The following is a 25,489-nucleotide window of genomic DNA, read 5'->3' on the forward strand; positions in this document are numbered from 1 at the left end:
CCTAACATCTCCGGTGATGTTTTCTTTTAAACTAACAAAGCAGCGTTTCAAATTCCTGACCATGTCTTGGTTGGCCAACAGCAGAGCCTCTTTCCCGAACAAAATGATTTGTTGTAGCAGAGAGTGGAGTAAGCCACAACAGCTGTAAATCTGCATTTGCTTCTCTGCACAGCCCTGCTGCACCTGCAGATGAACTTTCAGTTCTGAAGCTGAAACAAACAGTCCTCGCAATAAATGAATTTATTAGCTGTCACACGTCCAAACTACTGCAGGGCACTTGAGTCACGGATAGAGTTATGAACAAGGGACAGGTTATAACCAAAGCAGCATAATGCAATTATTTTTAATGCTGCTTCCACCTAGTCTATTGCTCCTTTTAGGTCCTCTGCGATTTTGCCAGGGAAGCCCATGGCGCTGTAGTGGTCTGATATGTTCTCCTTCCCCTCTCCCCTCCCACTCGCATATAGCTGTATGTGCCGTGTACACCTGCACCACGCAGCATCCCTTGCCCCTTCCCACCCAGCCAGCTGCTGCACCCAGCCCTAAACAGTCACCCATTTTGGGTAAATGAGTGCAGCTGTGAGCTATCCTAACTGTGCTTAGCTTCCAGCGCAGCTCAAAATGCTTTTTGGATCAATTAAACTTAAGATTGTGCTTTTGGGGTGAGGGCCTGTTTTAAGACAGCATAAAGGAATGCAGGCCTGATGTAGCTCTCTGAATTCAGCACTCTGCAATACTGCCGAGTGAAGAATGTGGCAGGATCTAAAGAGCTTCAGTTTACATGCGGGTCAACCTCTAAGAAAAAGCACTACCAAATAGCATGAAGAAGTTCCCAGGCATCCAGGAGCTTCCAGGGTATCCACTTCATGAGCTTATCTTTGATTTTTCCTCCCCACTAGAAGGATTTAGGTGATCTCAAGGAGGCAGAAATTCTGTCTTGCTCAGCTGCAGGAGATGGCCAGGAGAAGGAAGGTGAACTCCTGTAGCTGTGTTGATGCATAGTACAACTTGTTCTGCCAATCTTCTGCCTGGCTGGGGCAAGGGTAAAGCAATACTGAAGGAATTCACTGCCCTTGAAAAAGTTTGTAGCAGCAGAGCAGCAAGGCTCTGCGGAGAAGAGTCTGGGGAATATGGATATCTCCTCATCCTTCAGCTCCACAGCCTGTCTACACTGTTGCCAGCACCCTTGGGAAGGCCCTGTAATTAGTCTCTGCCTAACCATGACCTTTCCTTCTCGCTTGGCTAGCCTGAAATGCTGCTATGTGGTAAAAGGTGTAGTTGAGTACATGGTAAAAGATAAGAAGACATCACCTAAGACAAATGGAGAAGACTTCGGTGTGTACAGGGGTAGCTTTGTACACCACTGCCTAATAAAAAAAGGCGTCAGGACGAGGATGCAGTTAGGTTTAAAGCGAGTTTACAGCTGCACCCCAGCTTCCTCTCTGCCCACTGCCCTGAAGCTCAAACAAGCCCAATGCAAACAGAGCAAATCCCCTGGGGCCAGAGGAAAGAGTGCACAGAGATTTCCTTCCCTTTTTTGCCCACCTCACCCCAGTTCTGCCAGCTTTCCTTCCCTGATGCTTGCAGAAGAACATAAGCACTATTGACATCCATATCTCGGGGCCTGGAAATGGTACAAGCTAACATAGTCAGACCTGCTATTGGACATACTCTTAGCTGGGCCTAGCTCAATAGCTATTAAGACCATTTTTCCCTGGGGAAGGAAAACAAAACAGGAGCTCCGGAAGCTGACTTCCCAAATTTCTCTGACACCACAGCATGCACGACCCCAGAAAGCTGCGGCTGCAGTTTATACCAGCCAGCTCCTCTCTGGCTAGTGGAGGATGAGCTGAGAAATGTTAAGGTCCTTAGAGAGTGAAACATCGGTAGTTCCTCAGATGGAGCAGCATACAAAAGAACATGCATTTTCAAGATGTGGTTCAGTTTAAGGATGACTCCCTGAAAGATAAACAACTTTGTGGATACTTTCACTGTGCACTCAGCAGAAGCTTTTCCTTTGGGAGACAGTGGTAGAACTGGGTCCAAGTGTCAGAAAGAAGCCCAGCCTTCCTGCTCATCAACTATTAAAAACAACCCCTTCATTTCATAAGACCTCGATGCTTTTAGATTAATCTACATCTGTTGTCCCCTTGTTTTTGTTTTTGAAAAGACTTGGAACAAATATCCCCTGGAGTAAACCGGTGCATCTCAGCTGTACCAGTTTGCACCAGTGGCAAATCTGGCCCCAGCCACACAAGAATCAGGAAGCTGAGGTTACAGGACGGGTTATTTGCACTACAGGAATGAATGACAGGGCACTTTCAGTTTCCTGTGTGAATACATTTCTTGAGTCCCTCACTTTTGGTCTTTCTCACACACTGCATCCCAAGCACAGCATGCTGTGAGGAAAGATTAAAGATGTCGCAGATCTCATTAATCTGGAGTGTCCCTGAACACATAGCTACTAGAACTCTGTGGGGAGGACGTGAATTTCTGTACTGAACCAACAGTGTCACAAAACAACTAACAGCAAAGAGGAATAAAAAAAAAGGCAGGATAGAAGTAACTCCTCTGAGCACATGATTGGCTTTAAAGCAACAACTCTTCAATTCCCTGGGTAAGTCCTCTACTGGTGTAAGCTGTCACAGCTCCATCAAGCCCATTTATTTACACTAGTTGATTTGTCCTGCTGCATTTGGAACACAAGGTTAGTCCACTTCTTGTTGCAGCAGTGGTAAACTTCTTAAGACATCACAGACACCAAGTAACTGCAAAGTCAGCTCCCAAGATAAATCCTGTTAAATGCAATGAGATACAGCAAGGAGGCAGTGGGTTCACTGACAAACCATGGCTGGATCCTGTGGTGATACCTAATCTTTGGACCTCATCTAGACCACAGTGAAATCAATAGGCGTTTCTGTCACCTCCCATGTTGGGAAGATCTGTCCCCAGCTTCTCAGCTAGAACTCCCAGCTCAACCACAGAATACTGCAAGCCAGCCTAACATCCGAGACGGTGATGGCATCCAGGGAGTCCTTACCTTTGGAAGTAAACAGGTGATGCTGTTGGCTGCAGTTCATTTCAGTCTCACGTTGTGAGAGGTTTTGCAGGATTCACCTGCTGAGTATGATCACAGGAGGACTGCAAGCACCAGAAGTTTGTCAGTGACTGCTGCAGAGCCAAGATTTCCCCGCGTGTTCCCTGACCAAATCCTATAGAAAGTAATTTTGTTTTCTCCTGTTCTTATAGAAATCAGAGCTTTGCTAGATGACAACTTATGATGAACATTTATAACACCTTTCACTGAGAAGTGTGTTAAAACAGCATTCCTAGATGCATCTGTTGTAACGCTGAACAGTCAGGTAGAAAATTCTGGTTTAAAAATGAAAATCAGAAAATTACCCCCACAACAGTTCTTTCCTATAGAAAATTGACTTTTTTAAACATCCAGAAGCCCTGAAAGCAAGAAGAGTCCAAAACAAAACCCTAGCATTTCCCACCTGCTCAAATACATTTCGGGAAGAGGCATGTGCCGCTGTCTCAGTTAAATACAATATGAGAACACGGCATGACAGCCAGGGTTGTAGGGAAAAGTCACACTTCCCAACAAATAGAACTGTGCAGCTGTGTTTTCATACTTCAGAATAACCCTGACAACCTATACCTAGTTTCTGTACACTCAGAGGGGGTGTGGTGAGAAGGCAGTGGCTAACCAGGGATTCAGGCAGCGTCTAGACTCCTGGATGAGCCCTGTGGCCCCAGTGATTCCTTCTCTAATGTGGGAGTAATAGGACTCGCTGCTTTAGTAAATTGCTTTGAGATCTGCCCATAGAAAGTGATTTGCAGAAAGCATGCATCACTATTAATTCCACCTCCAGGGAATAATGGCACTACTCAGAGCATGGGAAGCTCACTATGCAGATAGTTTTTTGCTGAACCTGGGACTTGATTAATTTTTTTCCTTGTTTACTCTACGTATTTACTTTTTGCACTTCATTCAGGATAGATAATGAAAACAGTATAGTCTGCTTCCACTTTTGTTTCTGGAACAGATCAAAGACTTTAATGGACTCAGACTCAGCAGAACTCTAAATGCTCCTTTCTGTACAGATACAGCCAATTAAATGGCCCTGTCGGCTTCCAGGAGGATTACTTGAGATCTCATTATTTGCACTGCTCTGAATTCAGTCCTTAGAAGAGAGTGGACACATTCTGCCAAAAAAAAAGAAAAAAAAGATGTGGAAATAGCAAAAGATTTTTTATGCATCTCCTGTATTTAATGCAATCAGCCTTAGCAAAGTGCACTGCACTCCTCCTTGTTAAAGCAGCCCTGTCCTTTTTTTCTCTTCCTGCCTTGGAATTGCTACAAAGGGATAAAGTTCTGCATGGCTCGCTTGCTCACACAGTTGTAGTAAGTCAGAGCAGGTTGGCTCCCTGCCCAACAAAACACAAACTCCCCTGAAGTCTCCAGCTTTTCCATGGCAACACCACAGTCATCAACACAGCAAACAATTGCTCCAACCCCTTCTACGTCTCCTCTCTTAGAGCAGGGAAGGATAGCGTTGCACCCAGCCCATAGACCTGCGCTAATTACCGGGCATGAAAGGAGATAGCGATGGAGATCATGTTACCCTCTGCATGGAGCTTTAGGTGAGATCAAAGGAAAGAAAAGTCACTGAAACACTCAACACTTCTCAGTGTCCTTTTGCTTAAATGAAAAGATTGTTGCTGTATGTACAAGACATGGAATGCCCAAAACTGTAAGTGTATTGAGACTGAATGGGGGTGCAAACAGCATGCCAAAGCAAGAGTCCAGGGCTCAAGAGAGTCCCTTAGCCCAAGAGAACCACGTGTCACTCCAAGGTGCCTAATGGCCTGATCCTTGCCACGGTTATCAATGTGCACTTCTGCCGGGATGGTGCCTGGCTTTCAAAGGATAACAGCAGACTGATGGTTCTGCAAATAGGATTGTTCCCCAGTTCTGTGCTGTGAGTAGAGCATCTATGCTCATGATCTGCATGGGGAGGGGAGCAGTTACAGCGCTGGGTACTGATCTGCCACTGCTCCGCATTGGCACCCTTCACACCTGTCCAAATATGGTCCAACACCAGGACTGAACACCACCATCCTCATCTGGTAGCGTTTTACCCTCACTTTGCGTAGGTATATAAGACCTCACAAGCTGCAAGGCAATAGAAAATGAGGCCCAGAAGGCCTCAAAATATCTTATTTAAACTAAGAGCTAGTGGTTTTCAAGCTGTGGTCTGCAGACCCATGAGGGTCTGAGGACTACTTCTGAAGGGTCTGTGAAAGCTAAGCAAGAAAAGCAAATCAATTGCCACAAGGCTTAAATTAGTTGTAAATGAACCTTCATATGCACTGGAGAACTTTTAGAAGATCTGCAATTTGTAAAAGATTGACAGGTGTGTCCACAGGCTTTATATTCCCCTGTAGACATGGCAAGAACCTGCCCTGTGCAGGGAAAGCTACCCTGTTTTCAGATAATTTGAGGGTATATGTGACAGTGCAGATAAAAGTACGGGCAGTTCCCTGCCATTAAACCTCACCAGTGTAAACTCAAGAGTGGATATAGTTTTCGTGGCATAAGCAATATTATAATTTCTTTGGACTATGATTTTACTTGTTTAGTTTTAAGGCCCCCGTTAAAGTAAAAAAGTTTTGTAGGCTGGAAATGCCATAGGCCATCTAGCTCCTTGTGGACAAGGTAGAATTTTGAAGGTAAATTGGCCTCAAAACAGCCATTTCCAATTCAAATGCTGGTGCAAAAGAATGTCCTTCAGGCTTTACAAAATTATTTAGCTATTTTTATAACATTTGAAAAAAAGGATTGCTCTGCAAGAAGTTAAAAATGGAAATAATATACTGAGTATCCAGGCTTAAATGGAGGCTTAGGTAGCACTCTGCTTTCAACATGCCTGGCCTCGGAGTAAGTCTGCCCAAAGGTATGAACCGCCGCTGCTGGACCGTGACCTGAGGGTGTCAGTCTCCATGGCAAAATCCTGCCACCATTAGTCTTCCCTTACTGACACACATGCAACTGAGGCACTGCAGGCCACTGTCTTTCATACAGAGGGTCTGCAGTTTGCCTTCGCCTGGTACAACCTGTTGGAGAATTCGTCCACCCTTTGGAGTGAATGGTGCAAACAAGAACCGTGGGAAGGATTTTGGTGCGCTAACAACACTTCAGTTACATGGGTTTCAGTCCAAGTTACTGCAGAACTGCTCTAAACCATGCCCTTATCTGGATTAACTTGCTCAAACCTACATTAGAGACATTTTGGTGTGGATAGTAAATAGCTTAAGCAAGAGGGTGAGCTATCTACACAGTAGACATACATATGGCTCAGGCAGGATTTGCAGCAACTAATGCAAAGCTGGATACCCTGACTAACATTAAGTTTAACTCTTATTGACATCAACAGCACTTTGATTGATGCCCACAGTGTGATGAGGTCCTACTGATGATATGTTCAATGCCATTTTAAGATTGCTTCACCCTAGCTGCTGGGTTACATCTGCATATGTTTGATGCCATTTTAACATTGCTTCACATCCCGGCTGCTGGGTTACATCTGCACAGTACAGGTGCCAAAATATAACCCGCTGGTCAGTGTGTGTTAGGCATTCATTTCTGTGGCTCGTCCACAGAGGAAATGAGTCTCTCAGCTACTACACTAAAAAAGCTGGTTCTTCAGCCCACACTATGATAGCTCATAAATTTAATCCTAGGGGTCCCTGGCCTCTAGAATTTGGTGGTGGTGAAAACAGTGGTTAGCCTGCAAGTCTCTGTGTGTTAACATGAACAAGGACACAAAAAAAAGAGGTTACCCTATGATTATTTATTGATGACCTGAACAAAGCCAGTCAATCCAAGCTGAGTTCTGCTATAAAAATTATTTTTAATTTGATTTTTCCTTAACTTAAGAACATAATATTTCACTTTAGGCTTGAGCCTGGTCCTTTTTTCTTCAGTGGCAACATGACCACTGTCTTCTCTGTGAACAGGGTCACTACCATAACCCCAGCGGCTCATACTGAAACACAGCAACACAACTCCCTCCTGGGACTCCAGGGACTGTGTGAAGCACTGCCACAGCAGTCTCAAAACCTGCAAAACCTACAGCCCAGGAAACCAATGTGGAACTTTGTGTTAGTCTGCCTCAGCTGCTGGTGCGTTCCCTTTGATAGGCTGGGGAGCCTAAGGATGGACGTGACATCCCCTCCATCACTCCCTCATGTGCCACTGGTCGTGGCTGCAGACGTGCATTGGGATGTGAGCCCCATGGGGATGCCTCAGCCAGATGAGATCAGAATGGATTCCAGTGAGACCACAAGAGCAAAGATCAAATGGCTTATTAACCAGAGATAAAATTTCAGCCTTGTTGCTATGGCACAGATTCTCTTCTTTCTCTCACTGGTGTTAATCAGAAGAAAATGATGAGATTATATATAAAACTGAAGGGTCCTGCCCTAGCCAAGGGTCTACATGTTCACTATCTGCTCTGTACCCAGCCACTGGAGCGCCTTTGCGCATGCAAAACCATTCCCTGTCAGTAGATCAGACCTTTTCACTCTGCAACACCAGGTACTCATTCTTTGCACAGACTGATGTGGCGAAAGCTCTCAACCATCTTCCTAGTGTTCATGTGTAAGCCAAGGAATCATTTAGCCCATGCTGGGAAAAAGATGTGGAGTCCTTCATACCATCATCCTACTTTATGGTACAGCCCTGCCCACTTCACATCAAAGGTGTCTCTTGCCATTAGCCACAACAGCCACAGGTACCACTTGCTCTGGTTTGCATGTCTGCACCCCACACCACATCAGTATGCTATTTACTGCTGGCCCTCAGCCTTTAAACACACCAGTGGGCAGCATCAACAGGGCAGGCTGAAACTGTTTAAATAAGAACCAAACACTCCTGCTTAAGTTTTCATGAATAAGCAGACCTTCTGCCTGCTGTGAGCGGGGAAGGCGTTGACTGTGTCTCCTGCTTAGCAGCCCATCCTCACCACTGCAGAAAGACTTGGCACCACTGCATCGCTAACCTGGCTAAGAGGCAGAAGCTTTGCGCATTGGTTCATGTAGAGCCACTCTTTATTTCTGATGCTGCGTCCTAGTAGTCCAGTCCCCTGTTTCAAAGAGACTGAGGGCCTTAATGGGCCCTCAGAAGCACCTCTGGGTGCTGCCCTGCCCTGCTTGGTTTGGAAATCACTTGTGCAAAGTGTGCATTTTAGTATTTATTCACTGGAGTTTCTGCTGAAGCGTAACTAGACAGTCCTTTGCCTCAGTAACTGCTGTGTAAGAGGAATTGCTGTGATGCAAGAGCAGACAAATCGATGAAAGGGGGAGGCAGTGAGGAGGAGGGTTGATTAACTGGAGCATCTTAACCATGGGCTACTGAGGAGTGCCACAAGTAAAACTAACTGGAAATGAAGACTGACAGTAGCTGTAGCTCACTCCCATCAGGCAAACCAAATGAAATCCAAGGGTGCAGAAACTGCAAGACCTGTTCAGAAAAATGATCTAATTAATAATGTTCCTGAGCAAACGACCAGAGGTATTACTGACATCTATGGCTTTGCATTTGAGTTTTTCTGGAGAAACCCTCTAAGACACATGAAATCTTTGAACAATGCATTTCTGAGCTATAGGGTCTCACGGTCTCCTGCACCAAATAAACTGTGCAACCAAGTCCTCGCCACCACAAAGTCAGTGGGGTGGGGGAAGGACAAGGCCTGCTGCTTGCAATGCTCAGTGCCCTGCTTTTACAGCTCTTTTAACCTTTGCTCACAAGTATGTCTCATTTCTGCCTCTCTGCCTCATGCTTTTACAAAGGTTCCAGTCTCCTTCCTGTCATTCCTTGATAACAGGGTAATAAATGCAGTAAAGATACTGATATGTTAGATTAGATAAGAGAGGCTTATGAGAGACACTGACCAGCACAGTTGTTCATGCAGGACTTAAATGTGTCTTGCTATAGGCAGCTTTGTTTTGCTTCCAAGTCCATTGCTCCTGTAACCTTGTCCCTTACAGACTCTTTCAGAAGAAGCTAAGTCCTAACAGGTAACTACTTGCTCCTGTGAGCGGCAATGGCTCTGGACTCCCCTAAAGAGCACTTGCAGTAAGTTGGTGCCCACAGGAGCTTCAAAGTGAGCACACGGAGAGGTTTGTGAGGCAGGAAAAGGTGATGGCTAAAGAGGGATTAGTGTTGAAGGAGAAAGAGTGATCTGAGGAGACAAGGTGTACCAAGAGAAGGAAGGGCACAAGTTTTAGATATGTGACTGTTTTGTACTAGGGCTCATAAAACATGACATCTGGCCACTTGGTGCCCGTTGCACTACTGCTGTGGAGTTGGTCAAATTGGATCAGTGGGGTTTTTCCCTCAAAAAATGGAAACAAGAACCTGGCAGAGGCCAAGTTTTTCTCTCCTCCTTGAAAGGATAATTATCCTGCTCTATACCTATTTTTTCTCCTATTCCCAGGGTAATTTTCAAGCTTCCTTTGCTTACATGTCATAGGATTGTACAGAGAAAGAAACTCAGGCACTGACAGCAGAATTTCACTCTCCTCCTTCACCCTTCAGCTCTGCTTCTGCCCTCAGCTCCTCGCACTGGCCTCCAACACCACACTAAGATCGATGGTTACCACATGTGCTGGGAAGTCCAGGCATCCCAGCACCCAGCATGGACCAGGCACCCGTGAGAAAGGCTGAGCCTGAGAGATGGTGTTTCAGCATTAACACTGGATTTCCTGGCTGGGACCTGCCTGTGTGCGGTATACCTAGAGTCCTTTACAGATAAATCCCTTTATAATAAATTATTGCATTCTTTTTTTTAAAAAAATATATTTTCAGTACTATATTTAAAGAACAAAAAGCCAAAACAGAGGGAAAGCAGAAACAGTGACAGATCAAAAGAAAGCAATGATAAAATAATAATTCAGCCTTCTCTGAAGGAGCAACACTTACATCACTGGCAAGAAAAGAGACTGGACAGTCTCTTATTAGCATAATTCAGGATTTTTCCTAGCCCACACATACTAGCAAGGAAGGAAATGGGCCTTTTACATTTGTTCTCTAGTATTTCTAACTTTTAAAGAAACAACGCCTGTCTTTATACAAGGCATTTGAAAACAGTATTTCCACTGTACAGCTAACCAACCAAAATGTCATGTTAGTACTAGAAGCATCATTTCAGAAAGTAAATAGGTATCTACTTCTTAGGTAAATACAAAGAATACTTTGACTTCTGGCACTGAAGGATGACTCATTGACTGATGCACTGATGTCACATGTTGGGTCTTTTCTGTGAGCAATGTCCCCAGTCTATATTTTTGACTCAAGCAAAATCTCCTAAGGATAAATATTCCAAAGCACTCCAGAGATTTTTGGCTGAGATCCAAAAATCCAATTAGGTGTCCAGATCCCATTGGTTTTAGTTCAATACAGGGAAGATTAGATGCCTAGATGTTATAAGTCAAAAAGATTTGGACTCCTAGCTGTTCCCGGATAGATCATTGGGATGCAGGAGAGGATTCTAAAGGTCCAAGGGTCCTACTTACCATCAAGCATAGTCATAGAAATACTGCTAACTTTGTAAGAACATTTCCTTTCTGAGACTTAATTGCTCTTCGTTTAATCCTAATTGCTTTAAATAATCTGCACATGAGCATGCAACACAATTACATTACAGAACATTACAGTGGGATGCAGGCAGTAGCACTACCAAAATGTACTTAGAGTTCAGAGACTCAGGTTCCGGAGCATGAGTCGAAATGTAAGAGATGACCACAAGAACCTCCACATTTTCTGCCTTGCCCACACCACCCTGCCCTATGTGAGAGTCATTAAAATACAATATAGTGGATGCACTACTATTCTTTAATCATATGTTTAACTTCAGATATATTCTTTAAGTATTTTTCTGAACTGGAGCCTGAGCATTCACGACTGCATACCCAGGCTGTGATCACCCATGGCCTGCAGTGAGAAGCCAGGGAACCTACAAGTGCATCTTCAACTCACAGAAGTTTTTGCTCTAAGTTTCTTGCGACAATGATGCAGGACCTTTAAGCTCATACTTTGTAAATCTAACAAGAGCAGAGAATACACTTGTGGTCATTAGATTTCCAGCTGAAGCAAAGGGAGAAAGATAGTTAGAGAAGCAGTATGGGGCAAGATGAGGAGAACATGTGGAAACCATGTGTTCAGCATCTCTCTGTTAGCCTGGCCCTCTGGCCCTTTCTTCCAAGCTAGAAAAACAACATTACAAAGCAGTGTCAGGAGCATGAAAGGAGAGAAGGGAGGGCAATAGCCCAGGTGAGCGAGGGGTGAATGTGGAGGAGGAGGAATGGCTAATAGCTTTGGGAAGTGGAGGAGGGGGACGGGAGAGAAGGACTTTGCAGGGGAAGGGGATGAGTGTGACTTCTGTGAGCAAAAGAGGCAGCACGAGGCTGTGGTGAAGAGTCCTTCTGACCTGTGTCGAAAGGCTGTGCTTTGATGACAGCCTGTGAGACCCAAGCACAGACAGTACATCCTGGGAGAGGGCTCCAAAAACCACATAATGGACCGTTTCAGTAAATCGCCCTTTTGACACACCGGTCATCCAAATGCAGTTACCCTTCATGGGCTTGACAGAACGAACACATATCCAGTATGCTAGTGGGGGGGTTATCGACCTCACTAGCCATCCCGGCTCTATCAGGGCCCCTCAGATGTATTGTGTGTGGTACAAATGTATATCAAAGGCCTTACATATGGTTGGTATATATAGAAAGTTTTAGAAGTACATACTGTTTACTCAAGGGATAGGATTAACTTCTGCAGAGCTATTCTGGTCCACCTGTAAATACATGGACTAAAGGGCTTTATGAAAAGTAGTTACTGTGCAAGTGGCACTTTTAAAAACTTGAATATCTTGTGTTATGATTGCTGGGATTTTGTTTTGTTTTTTAGGTACCAAAAATGACAGGATTGTATTATACAACTACTAGATACCAATAATTTTTTTCCCCAGTTCAAAGCTGTTTTTTCGTCCAGGGCTAAAAAAGCATGTGTTAAACTTGAAGTATAAATTGCTGCTGGGAATTACCCCGGTCCCGATGCCTTTGCTTAAATGAATAGCGAGGTCTGTATGGCGACTGACCAAGGCGACAGGAGGGGAGAGGACTGTGGTGCTCCCAGCCTGCTCACACAGCAGCCTCACAGACCTTCAGCCCCAGCATGTCTACAGCCTCCTTAGCTGCTGAGCGCGACACTCATGGCATCATAAGAGCTCCAACATGGAGGATGTTCATGTGTAGTCTGAGGATGGCCTTCGCGCTGCACCTGGGGCTGTGCTTTCAGGTTCGCTGTTGGCACAGATAGCAGATTGCACCTTCAGATTGCCTCAGGGCACCCCTCGAAGGACAGCCTAGACTTACCGAAAGGGGTGGCTCAGAATAACTTAGCCTGGAATCAGCCATTATCTCTGTTCTTTAAACTCACAACTTTGACAGAAAGCAAGAGGATTTTGTTGTAAAAGAAAAAAAAAAAATCAGGGAGGCAGGGGGATGGGGCCAGAGTGTGTTTGCAGCTGCTGGCCATCAGATTTCAATTCAATCATCAGGACTGAGTTCCAGCTCCTGCGAAAGAGAGCTTTTGACGACATGTTGACTTAGCCTTAACTACAGTGGTCCAAGTGGCAGTGCTATAATTATAAGGATTATATTTAATACTGCACTTTGGAAATGAAGGTCTGAAACACTGTGACTCTCTCTCTCCCTAAAACTGGCCAAAATATGTCCTAGGAACCATTATGGTAATACACAAAGTTGGTAGGAAAAAAGAAACGTCAGAACTGAAATCATTATGAAAGGGGATCATGTGGCTGGCAGCTCAGGTCTGCTGGGAGTTGAGCGGTGAGGAGGAAAAATGAGTGTGAAAGGAAGGGCAATTGGATTTGCAGGAAAAATGGAAAGTAGTTTTTAAAAGTACAGAATTAACTGGTTTAAGGAAATAAGTCAATTGATAATTAATACGCTACTTACTTTTGAATTAGTTGGGGGTTTTTTGTAGCATGTCATGGACTTCAGCCAGGCTGAGGCCTGTTAGTTGAACAAAGACCAAACCCTGCAAATACTTCTAGACTTGCTTAATTCTACACATCTTGATTTCAGTGCAATTACCCATGTGTGCACAATTAAGCACATGCTTAATAACTGTTTCCGGGAACTGGGCCATAGAGGTAAGCAGCCCCATGTTGAAGACCAAGTGCATCTAGCTTGGAAGGATGTTGAACCAAAAGCTTTCAGAGAAGCAGAGAGAATGCACTTCTTTGGAAAACAAAGTAATTGACTATAAACTAGCATAATGACCAGGAATAAAGAGCTTCATCCTGCATTAGGCTGATGGTCCACCGTAACACATCCATAGTATTTCTGATAGGCAGTTTCAGGAGGGGCCAATCAGATCAGATCGAGACTCAAAAGCTCTCATGTTGAGATACCATAGCAGTGAGGGAAAGGGAGGAAAAGAAAAGGAGTAGGGGAGGGAGAGAGAAAGAGGAAAAGGGGAAAGGAAGGGAAGGGGAAGGGAAATGGGGAAAGGGAAGGGAAATGGGGAAGGGGAAGGGGAAAGGAAAGGAGTAGGGGAAAGGGAAATAGGGAAGGGGAAGGGAAATGGGGAAGGGAAATAGGGAAGGGAAAAGGATGGGAAGGGAAGGAAATTGGAGTGTCTGGACATGGTTTCTAAAGCAACAGAACCCTAAATAAATGGTCTAATTTTCCAGAGTGAAAAACATAAACTGAACAACCTATGCAGCATTTTTGCCAACTGTCACTGGGGTGGCATTTCTGAAATTTGGTGGAATGACTCATCCCAAAACAACAACTGTTGCCAACAAGGTCTTTCCTCCAGGTCTAGTTATTTGAATGAGAGAGCTGCAAAAACAAAATAAACAGAAAAAACAGAAGCAACTCCTTGTCCTAGGGTTCAAGTCTGAAGCTTCCTGTGAAGCCATCCACTCTCCAAGGTGCCTCCCCAGCCCACTGAACAGGAATTCAGGTGATCCACTGGACCAAGGAAGGGCTCGGCCCTGCTGGAGCGAACCGCTCATTCATTAAAACAAATTCCTCCTTCTGCACCTAATCACCAGCTCTGACACTATGCATACGTGCAGGATGCATCCTCCTGAGCCATTCTGCCCTCCACGTTAGGGATTTCACATGGCGGCAAACATTACCAGGAGAAGCATGACCCTGCCGACAGGTAGCACAGTTCTCAAATGGTTTGAGACAGACACCCTTAAATTTAGTGGGAGCGGACCTGGCCCAAAGAGTACACTGTTGTGCAGTAATTAAACACAGCCCTGTCAGCGCTGATAAGCATCCTTCCTTGGCTAGTACGAAATACAACAATTTCAAAGATGCTTTCTGAAGCAGTGTTGTTTTGCTGAATAATTTATGTCCCTGAGTCCTCTGAAAATGAGCAGCATACACTTCAGCACTGCAATAGCTATTCAGTGGAGACAGTGCACATTGTGTTCAGTAAGCTCATTGCTTAAACACCGTTGCCATGACTATAAGAAAGTGATTATACTATTGTTTACAAGAGACTCTCGATAAGTCATTACCACGGTAGTCAGAGTTTTGCCTCAAGTCAAAATTTTTGGGAAGAAAAAAATCTCACAGGTATAATTAACTTTGTGATCAAGATAATTCCATTGAAAGACTTTAAAAACTGAATACATCGTATGGTGAGGAATGAAAATAAGTAAGTCTCAGGACATTTGACTGTCTGGTTTTCTGACTCTTTCATTGGTAAATTCCATGGACAAGAAAAGCCCTGCTAACTAAATACCTGATTTAACTCATTTTCAAGGAAGAAATAATTTATAGGGCAAGCACCAATGTAGGAGTTCAACTGTGATGAGTAACTGTGTAAAAACAAACCACTTTGTACACAACGTAAGGGAAAAAAGACTTTAAAAATCTGATTTAGAATAAACATTTGGGATTATGAAATATGGCTTTTTGGTATCCTGGAATGAAATCGATACCTAGAGCACTTAGTTCTGAACCCTCTAGTGCACATGTCCAGTACATGACCTCTTTATCTCAATAGCGTGCTGATGATCAATAGTTTCCAAAACTACGAAGCAACTCTGAAGCTGTTGGAAAGTTGTCCTCACATTTCCTATGGACAGTAATGGGCTGCAGAACACAAAGCAAAGAGATGATTAATAGAGTGCTGGACTAGGAGTCAGGAAATCTGGGCTCCGTTCCCAGCTCTGCCACTGACCTGCTGTTTGACCTTGGGCAAGACACTTGACCTTTCTGTGCTTCTGTTCCTCCTTCCATTCTTTGTCTATCTTGTCTCTTGAGGCCCTCAGGTATGCAGGGAAGGGCACGTTTCTCACTGGGTATTTGTGTAACACCTACTCTAGGGAGGTGCCTGGAGAGCTCTGTAATAAAGCCAGGGTACTGCAGAGATGACTCTTGCACAATAGCATGTTTTGTTTCAAAACAGAATAGCTATGATGAACCTTCTTGGGGTTTCATCTGCTCGTCCAGGATCATATCAGGTCTTTCAGCCAGCTTCAGGCTCAGGCAGCAGGTACATGAGTTTGCAAGATCTGCTTCCTCACTGTGTCAGAAGCACTTCATGACGATTTCTAATTGGTACTAATTTATCTGCAACTTGATTCAGCTGGGTTTGCAAGCACATCAAAATTATAACTGAGTGAAACAGATAAAAATAGCTACAGGAGCCATTTCTGAACAAAACTAATTTCATCAGGGAATTGCCAACACCTGTGTGTGAAGCCACAGGCATGAGGTATTTTCAAATTAAAACCAAAATAAATTCTATTTTTTCAGTAAGTGTGTTGGAATTTTGTGTAAGTTATTCACTTAAGAAATACTTCTGAGTCTTTCTCCCACCCTGAACCATAAACACGAACCTTCCTCCATCACTACCACATGGGAAGCAACACATGCAGGACAAGGTGGCTCCCACCTGCGAGTGCTGGGGTGCAGCTGCAGCCTTGACGGAGAGCAAATGACTTGCATGTATGCTCTCAGTTCCAGTACCACTTTGCTCCCAGTTTGCTGGAGCATCAAGTATATGAAGTGCTTGGACACAGCTGACTTTACTGGGAGACTAATTTGAGTACAAACTGATGCAAAATCAAGAGCGAGTAAAGCAAGAAAATATGAAATATACATTTATGATTATGAATGAAAAGTTGGGAAATGCTTTTCTCTCCTAAAGAGAAGGGGCACTGCTGCATCTTGCACTTTTATTGTGAATCTTGGCAATGTGATGCTATAAAATCCCAGCTCCAGGAGTCAGGTGATGGTGTAAAAGACTCATTTGGGTTTGTATTTCCAGTACTCATACCTGTGGGTCAAAGGCTGAAAAGGTGATTTGAGTGCACCTCAAAGGCTCAAAACACAGAAGTCAAATAAGAAGAATCCATCAACTCATATACATTGCCTGAAGCTTTGCCAAAGCAAATGTTCAAATATCCTGTCCTAGGCTCCATCAATAATTAATTTGGCTTCTAAGCCATAAAACTCACCATCAGATCTCAATGCACTTTACAAAGGTGATAAATAGTATTTTTCATAGAGGAAACTGAGGTTTATGGAAGTGAAATAACACAGGAGTAATCTGTCGAATAGATCCTAGAGTCAGAGTAGAAACATTGAGTTCTGAGTTTATAGCATGCTTACCTAAGATCTGTTGCTTGAGAGTTGCAGGTATTTTGTGTTAGGTATTGGTGTTGGCACTTCAGTACAATTATGGATTGATTAGCTGCATCTAGTAATACTTTGGAGGAACTTGACAAGGTATGACAAATTCACAAGTTGGCTCTCAAGTGGCTATAGGAAGCTTTTCATGGGAAATCTGGGGCATAAAGAGTTTATGCTTTCATCTAAAAAACAAAAAAAACCCACAAAACAAAACAGAAAAAAATCTGTTAAGTTGAAAAGTGATCCAAATCTCACTTGGCACCAAATCCTTCTTTTCTGCAGCCAAGACCACTGCCTTTTTCTAAACTGTAGCAGCATGATATGGGTTAGATCCTGATTCAGAATTGTGGAAAACACAGCCTTGTCATGAATCCCATCAGCTCCATTCTATTGCTGCTGGGAGTACGATCACTGGGAAGCCAGACAGGGGAACACTGACAGGCAGGCACCAGAGAGGCCAGAGAGAAAAACCTTGTTCCTCCTCTTTGGAGCAGCCAGGTGGCTAAAGCTCTTCTATGTACCATGTAGCTGATTGTTAGCCCTCTACAGTGTTGCATAGTGGTCTCTTTAATCACCTTCCTGCACCTCACAGAAGTGATGGTGTCAGGTCATTGCCATGTAGAGCTGAGCCCTCAGCGGAGACCAGGGTCTCATGCACTAGGCAGCGAGATGGTACCACCTGAAGAGCTCAAGAATAGAAGGGAAATAGTGGCACAACCTGGGACAGGTGCAAGGTCACAGAGACACTTGCTGGCAGAGCTGGCACCTCTATGCCAGTGCTTTGTTAGCTGGAGCAGCTTGCTAGCTTCTAGCTCCTCCTACACCACCTAGGAGGTGCAATAGAAATGGAGCAGTGGAGATACTACCCTTCCCAAAGCTGTCAAAGAGACCAGGATGGAGCCCTTCTTTTCCAGTAATGAGACATGGGTGAAGTTTCAGTTTCATAAGCCAGCAGACTTGATAAGAAAGGCAGACTACAATTGGCCTCTGAAAATGATATCTTGGTAGAAAGGACCGTTGACAGCAGTTAGGAAGAGGAAGAGAGGCATGTTATGGCCTTTCTTAACCTGCTAACCGACTAACCTAGCTGCTGGGGGTTTTTTGGTCCCTGCAAGCTAACCGAACCCCACATACACTTTCTGCAGGCAGTGTTCTTTGCAAGGGGAGAAGTAATAATAGTGAGACAAGTCAAAGTTTCGGCAAAACAGCTTCTCTGACTCAGATGAACCTCCATAGAGCGGCTAACATTTTTGCTGGAGTCACACTTCTCAGCACAGAAGAAACAAGCTGTGTATCACTCTCCTTTGTTGTGGTGCTACACACAAGGGACTCAATCTGGGTACCACAGGAGATGCGAGAGCTCTGTCAGAGGACATGCCGTAATAGTCAGGGAAATTAAAAAGCCCATGGGTTGGCCTCAGAGGGCATGTCAAGTCTAGCCAGAAAAACTGTTCCTCTGCTCGATACCTACAGAAACTTTGGTGATGGAAACAGTCTGTTAAACAGTTTCAGAACGGAGGAGACCTTCATTAAATGTATTCAAAGCTTAAAAAGCTTCAGAGGAGGCAAGTGATTTGACTGGAGAGCTAGGACTGAAAAGACTCCTACAGTAGCATACACTTAACAAATTCACTCGCTGAACTTTCATTAAATATGGCTTTATGTAGGGGGTCTCCTTGATTTTTGTTCGGAAAACGTTCTCACAGCCGAGGGGAACAAAGACCTTAAATGGCACCCACATCCATCCTAACCAAATGGCTCCCAGCAAGCCAGAGGGCCCATGAGAGCAGATCAGTTTTCTACTACAAAGGCAATATGACTTATTCATTTTGGACATCATGCTTGACCACCCTGATAGCCTTCTGTGATGGTATGACTGGCTGAGTAGATGAAGGGAGAGAAGTGGATGTTGTCTATCTTGAATTCAGCAAAGCTTCTGACACTGTGTCCCATAACATCCTCACAAGAAAGTTAAGTAAACATGGGTTAGATGAGAGGACAGTGAGGTGGATAGAGAACTGGCTGAATGGCAGAGCTCAAAGGGTTGTGATCAACAGCACAGAGTCTGGCTGGAGGCCTGTCACTCGTGGTGTTCCCCAGGAGTCTGTGCAGGGTCCAGTCCTGTTCACTATATCCATCAATGACCTGGACAATGGGATAGTGTACTCTCAGCAAGTTCGCTGACGACACCAAGCTGGGAGGAGTGGCTGATACACCAGAAGGCTGTGCTGCCATCCAGCAAGACCTGGACAGGCTGGAGAGCTGGGCCGAGGGGAACCTCATAACATTCAACAAGAGCAAGTGCAACGTCCTGCATCTGGGGAGGAACAACCCCAGGCACCAGTACAGGCTGGGGGCTGAACTACTGGAAAGCGGCTCTGCTGAGAAGGACCTGGGAGCGCTGGTGGACGGCAAGGTGACCCTGAGACAGCACTGTGCCCTTGTGGCCAAGAAGGCCAACAGTGTCCTGGGGTGCATTGAAAGGAGTGTGGCCAGCAGGTTGAAGGAGGTTATCCTCCCCCTCTACTCTGTCCTAGTGAAACCACATCTGGAGTACTGTGACCAGCTCTGGGGTCCCCAATTCATGAAAGACAGGGAACTGCTTGAGCGAGTCCAGTGGAGAGCTATAAAGATGATCAGGGGACTGGAGCATCTCCCCTGTGAGAAAGGCTGAGAGACCTGGGTTTGTTTAGCTTGGAGAAGACTGAGGGGGGATCTTATCAATGCTTATAAATATCTAAAGGGTGGGTGTCAAGAGGATGGGGCCAGACTTTTTTCAGAGGTGCCCAACGACAGGACAAGGGGCAATGGGCACAAGTCAGAACACAGGAAGTTCCACCTGAATATGAGAAAAAACTTCTTTCCTGTGCGGGTGCCAGAGCAGTGGCACAGGCTGCCCAGGGAGGTTGTGGAGTCTCCTTCTCTGGAAATATTCAAAACCCACCTGGACCCCATCCTGTCCCCCCTGCTCTAGGTGTGACTGATCAAGCCGGGGAGTTGGATGAGATGATCTCCAGAGATCCCTTCCAATGCCCACCATTCTGTGATTCTGTGATTTTACCTGACTTGGCTGCATAAATTTTGTGTATCATAACCCAGCTTCGCTCCTGCAGAAGCACAAGGAGCAGACTGTGGCCCTTCACCTCACAAAAAGAACATTTCATTGCTTTGGCACCAAACTTTATTAGTCAAAAGGTCGCACCCCAGCTGTGCAGAATGGTTTGGGCTTTAATCCACCCATCCTCACCGCACTGTAACATCACTTCACCCCATATCTGGTCACCTTATACTGCTTGCTTCAGAGCTCTTCCAAAATTTACGTATGCCCAGAACCAGAAAATGCAGCTATTACTGTAGGGTACCCTGGCAGCCAACTAGTAAACAAAGCAAGGTGCTTGGGAGATGGGGGAAGTGTAAACTTGGGCCAAAGATACTAGACCACAATCCTTCCTTTTAAAATACTTAAGGATCTTGAATGCTAGCACAGGGGAGCCCAAATCTCAGCAAACACAGTGTGGATCATTAAAAAAAAAAGTCATTAGGAACCAAAGTCAGGGCTTCCATGATCATTTCAAGGATCTCAGAGTAAAATAATTGCCTAAATTGAGGTTTTACAAGCCAAACTCGGCTCTTGGCACCAGTCAGGCAACCCTGTCTTCCACTGAGGTCCTCAGGGAACTGGGAGAAACTCACTGACTCTTACAGATTTGTACTGATGTTGATGAGAATTTAGGCGAGTAGGAGGAATCAACCCATGCTCCTCTTCCTTGGCTACATCGTCTTTATGGGGCTGTCTTCTCTTTTCTTCTTCACCTGCTTGCAGACTACACCTGGGGAGTAGGCCACTTTCACAGTCACTCTTCTGAGTACAAAAAATACGAATATATTTAATTAATATTTTTAATTAATCCCTATAATGATAAATTCAGTGCAATGTCAAGATGAGCAAAAGTAGAACAAGTCACCTGTGACTGATGGCAAACATTGCCTAACACACCCAGAGAAGATGTTGCCACTAGTGTGATGGCTGCAGTGAAAGAACCTGACTGGAACAATACAATAACGCCTGTGAAACAGAGTTCCTGGCTTGAACAGAGCAAAATGAACAGTGCTCAGCCTATGTCAGAAAAATGAAAGAATGAATTGGCCACCGGAGGTTTGAAACTGCAGTGCAAGAACTTTGGTATTACCAGTTCAATGCTTAAGCCACTGAGGAATGTCCTCCAGAGCTAACTGTTTATATATAACATAAATAATATAAACAGCTAAGTGCTGGAGGGCATATACATACATATAGACGTATGTATAAAAGAAAGACAGAATATTTTATCTGCTCCACTCTGCACCATGAAAAGTAACACCACCATATAAATAAACAAATGTCAGCTCTTGGGAAATGCAGGGAGGCAGAAAGTACAAAAGCTTTCCTTGCCATGTCACGAAGAATGAATTTCTCCTTCGCGTGCACCCACATCCGTTGGTCCAGCTGAAAAATCTGGTCTCCACTCTCCAATTAGAAAATACTGCTGCTGCAGAAGCCTTCGCAAAAATCAAAGTAACACTGGCTAATTAAGCCCAAACCAAACCCCACTAAAAACTCTCTCTTCTGCTGGTTTTAAACTGCCTGCTGGGAAAAGGTAATTATCAAATAATAGTACCAACATTGTCAGATAATCACTTCAAGCTCTTTGATATGTTCAAGTGAACGTTGTTTCAAATGTTATCGAGTGTCAAATATTTATTCTTCGAGTCCAACTGTGTAAACGACCCATCCAGTGCCACTAAACATGGCAGGCACACTTGTAACAAGAGCAGTGGGACCTGCAAAGCAAAGGAAACGACCCGGCTCTTTTAGGGAGGGGAAGCATGGGGACAATCTTGGTTTTGCAGACAAAGAACGTCCTGATAGCCAGAACTCCCCAAAGACAGTTATGACTGCCTTTGTGCTTATCTGTGTGGATTTTTTTTGTTTTTTAACTGGTAGACCTACAGCAAGGCAGGCGGAGCTTTACAATCCCCCTGTGGAGTCAGAGATGTGTCCGGTCTCACATCCTCAGTGTGAGACTCGCACAAATGCTCCTGTCTTGTTCTTCCCTGGGCCAGAGCTGTACCTGCCACAGCTGAAGCTCAGAGCTGCACCTTGTGCCGGGACCCTGCGCACCTCAGATCTGCTCTAAGTCTGGAATTAGAGGAATAGCGTATGTAAGGCTTCCACTGGATTTCCTCTGGGGAAACACCCCATAGAGGATTAATTCTGCTTAGATATGGTTCTCTTCCCCATCCATTTATAATGCACAGGACAACAGGCTTAGTCTGCCTTGTACTTCCTCTTCAAGTACCCTCGGAATAACTGGCAGAGCAAATTCCTCCTCCAGCTATGGTTGGAGTGAAAGCAAGAGCCCATTATTTCCTGGCCCATCCCTGCCCTCTGAATTTTCAAGAACAGGAGCACAATGCTGTGCTACCTGGCGTATGACCCTCAGCCACTTGAATCCCTCCCACTCAGACACTGTGTGGTTTGCTTTTCCTTTTTAATATTTGCAACAACGTTCTAAGGAGCTCTTGGTAAGGGGAACACGTGCCTCCGTGACATGGAGACGTGACTTTGAACCGATGCCCTTCTCCGTTCCTTAATTAGGCAGTCCTACCAGAGCAGCAAATGAGGAACGCCTGTGTCAAGCGCAGAGTGAGGGGATCAGTGATGCGCAGTGATATCGTTACAGCAATACTGCTTCATGAGCCAGCATTTCTTCAGTGTCAGAACGTGGTTCAGGGCTCCAAACGTCATGTTCAGTGAAGTCATGTACCTTGTCAGCAGGATTACGGAACACCAGCATGCAAAAACCAGGGGGGCTTTGTCAGACCTTTCCCTTGTCAAAGACCCATATGTGCAGAGTTATCTGGGAGGTAATGCAACACGCAACGTGGAGCGAGGGCTGTGCACAGCACTCCCCAGCAAGGAGCAGGTTAATAATCGTCAGTGGTATTTCAGAAACAAGGACAACCTCTCTGTATTTAAGAGATGAAAATCTTTCAATATTTTCTTTGGAGTTGTTTCATTTAGCACTTTCAAACAGCTGCCTCCAGCTATTTCATAATAATAGTAACAACTAGTAAAAAAAAACTGGAAATAAAAAAACCTGAAAACAAAAAACCCCACACAGGCCTGCTCGCTGATCTCAGAAAGAGGATTTTTCTGGGACGTATGTTATTAGGCAAATGCCTTTTTTTTGTTTTCCCATAAGACAAGTGCAAAGCATTTCGTTAATACACACTGGAAAAATAAGATAATGGCTTTCTTGATTGTGACAAGGAACGTGGGGAGATTTAATCTGAACACTGAGTCAGGTCGAAGTGCCTAAACTCCCCTCGGACACAATGTTATCGCATTAATGCTTACATCATCACCCTCATGAACGATGCTGAGTAACACAGCCCCAAACGTCGATCCACGCACCGCAGTGAACTCCCGGGTAAGAAGGGAGAAACAACCACAAAGGTCCCGTTTTAGCATACATCGGGCACAGAGAAAGATAGGTTTGATGTCTGGGGTGGAGGGAGCGATCTATTTTCAGCCGTTCGAATAGCAGCCACGGGCCTATCAGGACGCAGTCGCTCCTCTTAATATTTCGCATGTGTGCCGAGAATTAAGTTGGAAGCCAGCACAGCGCAGCATACGCCTTCAAAAGCGCGGTACACAGACTGCTCGTAATAAAGTAACAGGAGACAAGGCTTCGCCTCCTTGACACGTTCAGAGCAATTTCCAGTTGAAAAAGGTCAACATATCATTTACAAAGTGGTAGTGCCTGGAAAACTCTTGTAACGCTGCTCTGCGAAAACACGCTTGGTGATAATAACAAACCGACCCTTTCTGCTGAAGCTGGTGCTCAGAGCTGCAGGCGCGAGGTGCCGTTGCTCTCCTGAACGTCGCCATACACTCCTGCACAGCGCGGCTTCTGCAAGCGCCCGCCAGTCGCTGCGGCACGCAGCTGGCCCGCACGCACGGGCTCCGGGCTCTCGATTCTCGGCACTGCCCGCCTGCCTCGCGCGCAAGCGTCGGCGCGCTCGAGGGACACGGCAGCAAAGCGCTGCCTCGCGCGCAAGCGTCGGCGCGCTCGAGGGACACGGCAGCAAAGCGCTGCCTCGCGCGCAAGCGTCGGCGCGCTCGAGGGACACGGCAGCAAAGCGCTGCCTCGCGCGCAAGCGTCGGCGCGCTCGAGGGACACGGCAGCAAAGCGCTGCCTCGCGCGCAAGCGTCGGCGCGCTCGAGGGACACGGCAGCAAAGCGCTGCCTCGCGCGCAAGCGTCGGCGCGCTCGAGGGACACGGCAGCAAAGCGCTGCCTCGCGCGCAAGCGTCGGCGCGCTCGAGGGACACGGCAGCAAAGCGCTGCCTCGAGTGAAACCAGCTGCCTCAAGCCCCGACGAGCGGGATAACACGGGGCAGGGGGTCAATTCTGGACACGGGTGACACTTTAGCGCTACTCCCCGCCCCTGCGCGGGGACGCGCGGCCCGTGCTCGCCGCCGGCGCCCCTCCTCAGCGATGCCTGCTGTCACCGCCGTGGCAGGGCACGCCACACGTTTTTAGGACCACAGCCTGTTTTAAAAACAACAAAAAAACAACCCAAAGCTGTCCCAAAACCCCTTCGAGGGAGGACACATCCCTCAGCTCCCCCCGCCCCAGGTCTGCCCACCGCTCCTCACACTCTCGCTGCCACCGCGGGGCCCGGCGCCCGATAGGGACCCTCCCGGGGGTACGAGGGGCAGCGAGGCGAGCCGGCAGGCCAGGGACACCCCGCAGGCCCGCCCCCGGCTGGGGCCCGGCCCGGCCCTCGTCCCCCGGACCCGGGGGGCGGCGGGGCAGGGGCTTCGCTCGACGGCCGCGCCGCGCGGCCCCTCCCCGCCGGCAGGGGGCGCTGTGACTCACCGCCAGGAGGGCCGAGGCGCGCTGCTCCCCCGCCGGCTGCTCCCCGTTGATGCCGCCGTTGCTGAGGAGGTGCTGGTGGTAGTCCGGGGGCGCGGCGGCCCCAGCGGCGGCGGCGGGGACGGGGGCGGCGGGGGCGGTCGAGCCGCCGCCGGCCGCGGCCGCCTTGGGGTGCTTGCCGGCCTTGCGGGCGCCCTGCCCCTGCTGGACGAGGTGGAGGAGCTGCAAGGTGCTCTCCCGCTCGCGGTCGGAGCTCTCGGCGCGGCCCCGCTCGTAGCGCCCCTCGCAGCTGAGGTGGTGCTGGCGGCAGACGGCGATGCGGGCCCGCAGCCGCTCCACGATGGCGCTGTGCACCCGGGGCGCCGCCGGGCCCCCCCCCAGCAGCCCGGCCCCCAGCCCCGCGGCCTGGGGGGGAGCCGTGTCGCCCATGGCTGGCTGCCGGTGCTGGCCCTCCGGATGGGTCGGTCCTCACTGCCGCATGGAGGGGGGCGGGGGGGGGAGGCGGGGGCAGCGGCGGGAGCCCGAGCCCGGGGGCTGGCGGCGGGGCGGAGGGCGGTCAGCCCCGCGCCCCCAGCCCACCCCCAGCCGGCCCCCGGGCGGTGACGGCCCCCGGGCGGTGACGGCCCGGCGGGGGGTGACAGAGCGAGGGTGGGACGGGACGGGGCGGGGGTGCGCCTCCGGCCGCCCTTAGGGTCGTGCCAGCATCGGGAGGGGCGGGGGTCGGGGCCGGGCAGCCCCCGCCGAGGGGCTCCGGGGGGCGGGAGGGCCGCCGGGGCGGGGGGGCTCCGCCGGGGGAGGAGAGCGGAAA

At 47.0% G+C, this 25,489-nt stretch overlaps 1 protein-coding gene across 1 annotated transcript in view; it reads right to left on the bottom strand.

Moving 5' to 3' along the window:
* Positions 1–25,189, bottom strand: part of MAML2 (mastermind like transcriptional coactivator 2) — a 217,309-nt gene extending 192,120 nt beyond the window's left edge. Inside the window, exon 1 of the mRNA XM_075081741.1 lies at positions 24,685–25,189. Within this exon, the coding sequence (XP_074937842.1) occupies positions 24,685–25,110 (426 nt within the window). The 5' untranslated portion in view covers positions 25,111–25,189. The remainder of the gene's footprint in view (positions 1–24,684) is intronic.
* Positions 25,190–25,489: the final 300 nt, after the last annotated feature.

This window comes from Phalacrocorax aristotelis, chromosome 1 (genome assembly GCF_949628215.1).
Source record: "Phalacrocorax aristotelis chromosome 1, bGulAri2.1, whole genome shotgun sequence".
NCBI classification, from domain to species: Eukaryota; Metazoa; Chordata; class Aves; order Suliformes; family Phalacrocoracidae; genus Phalacrocorax; species Phalacrocorax aristotelis.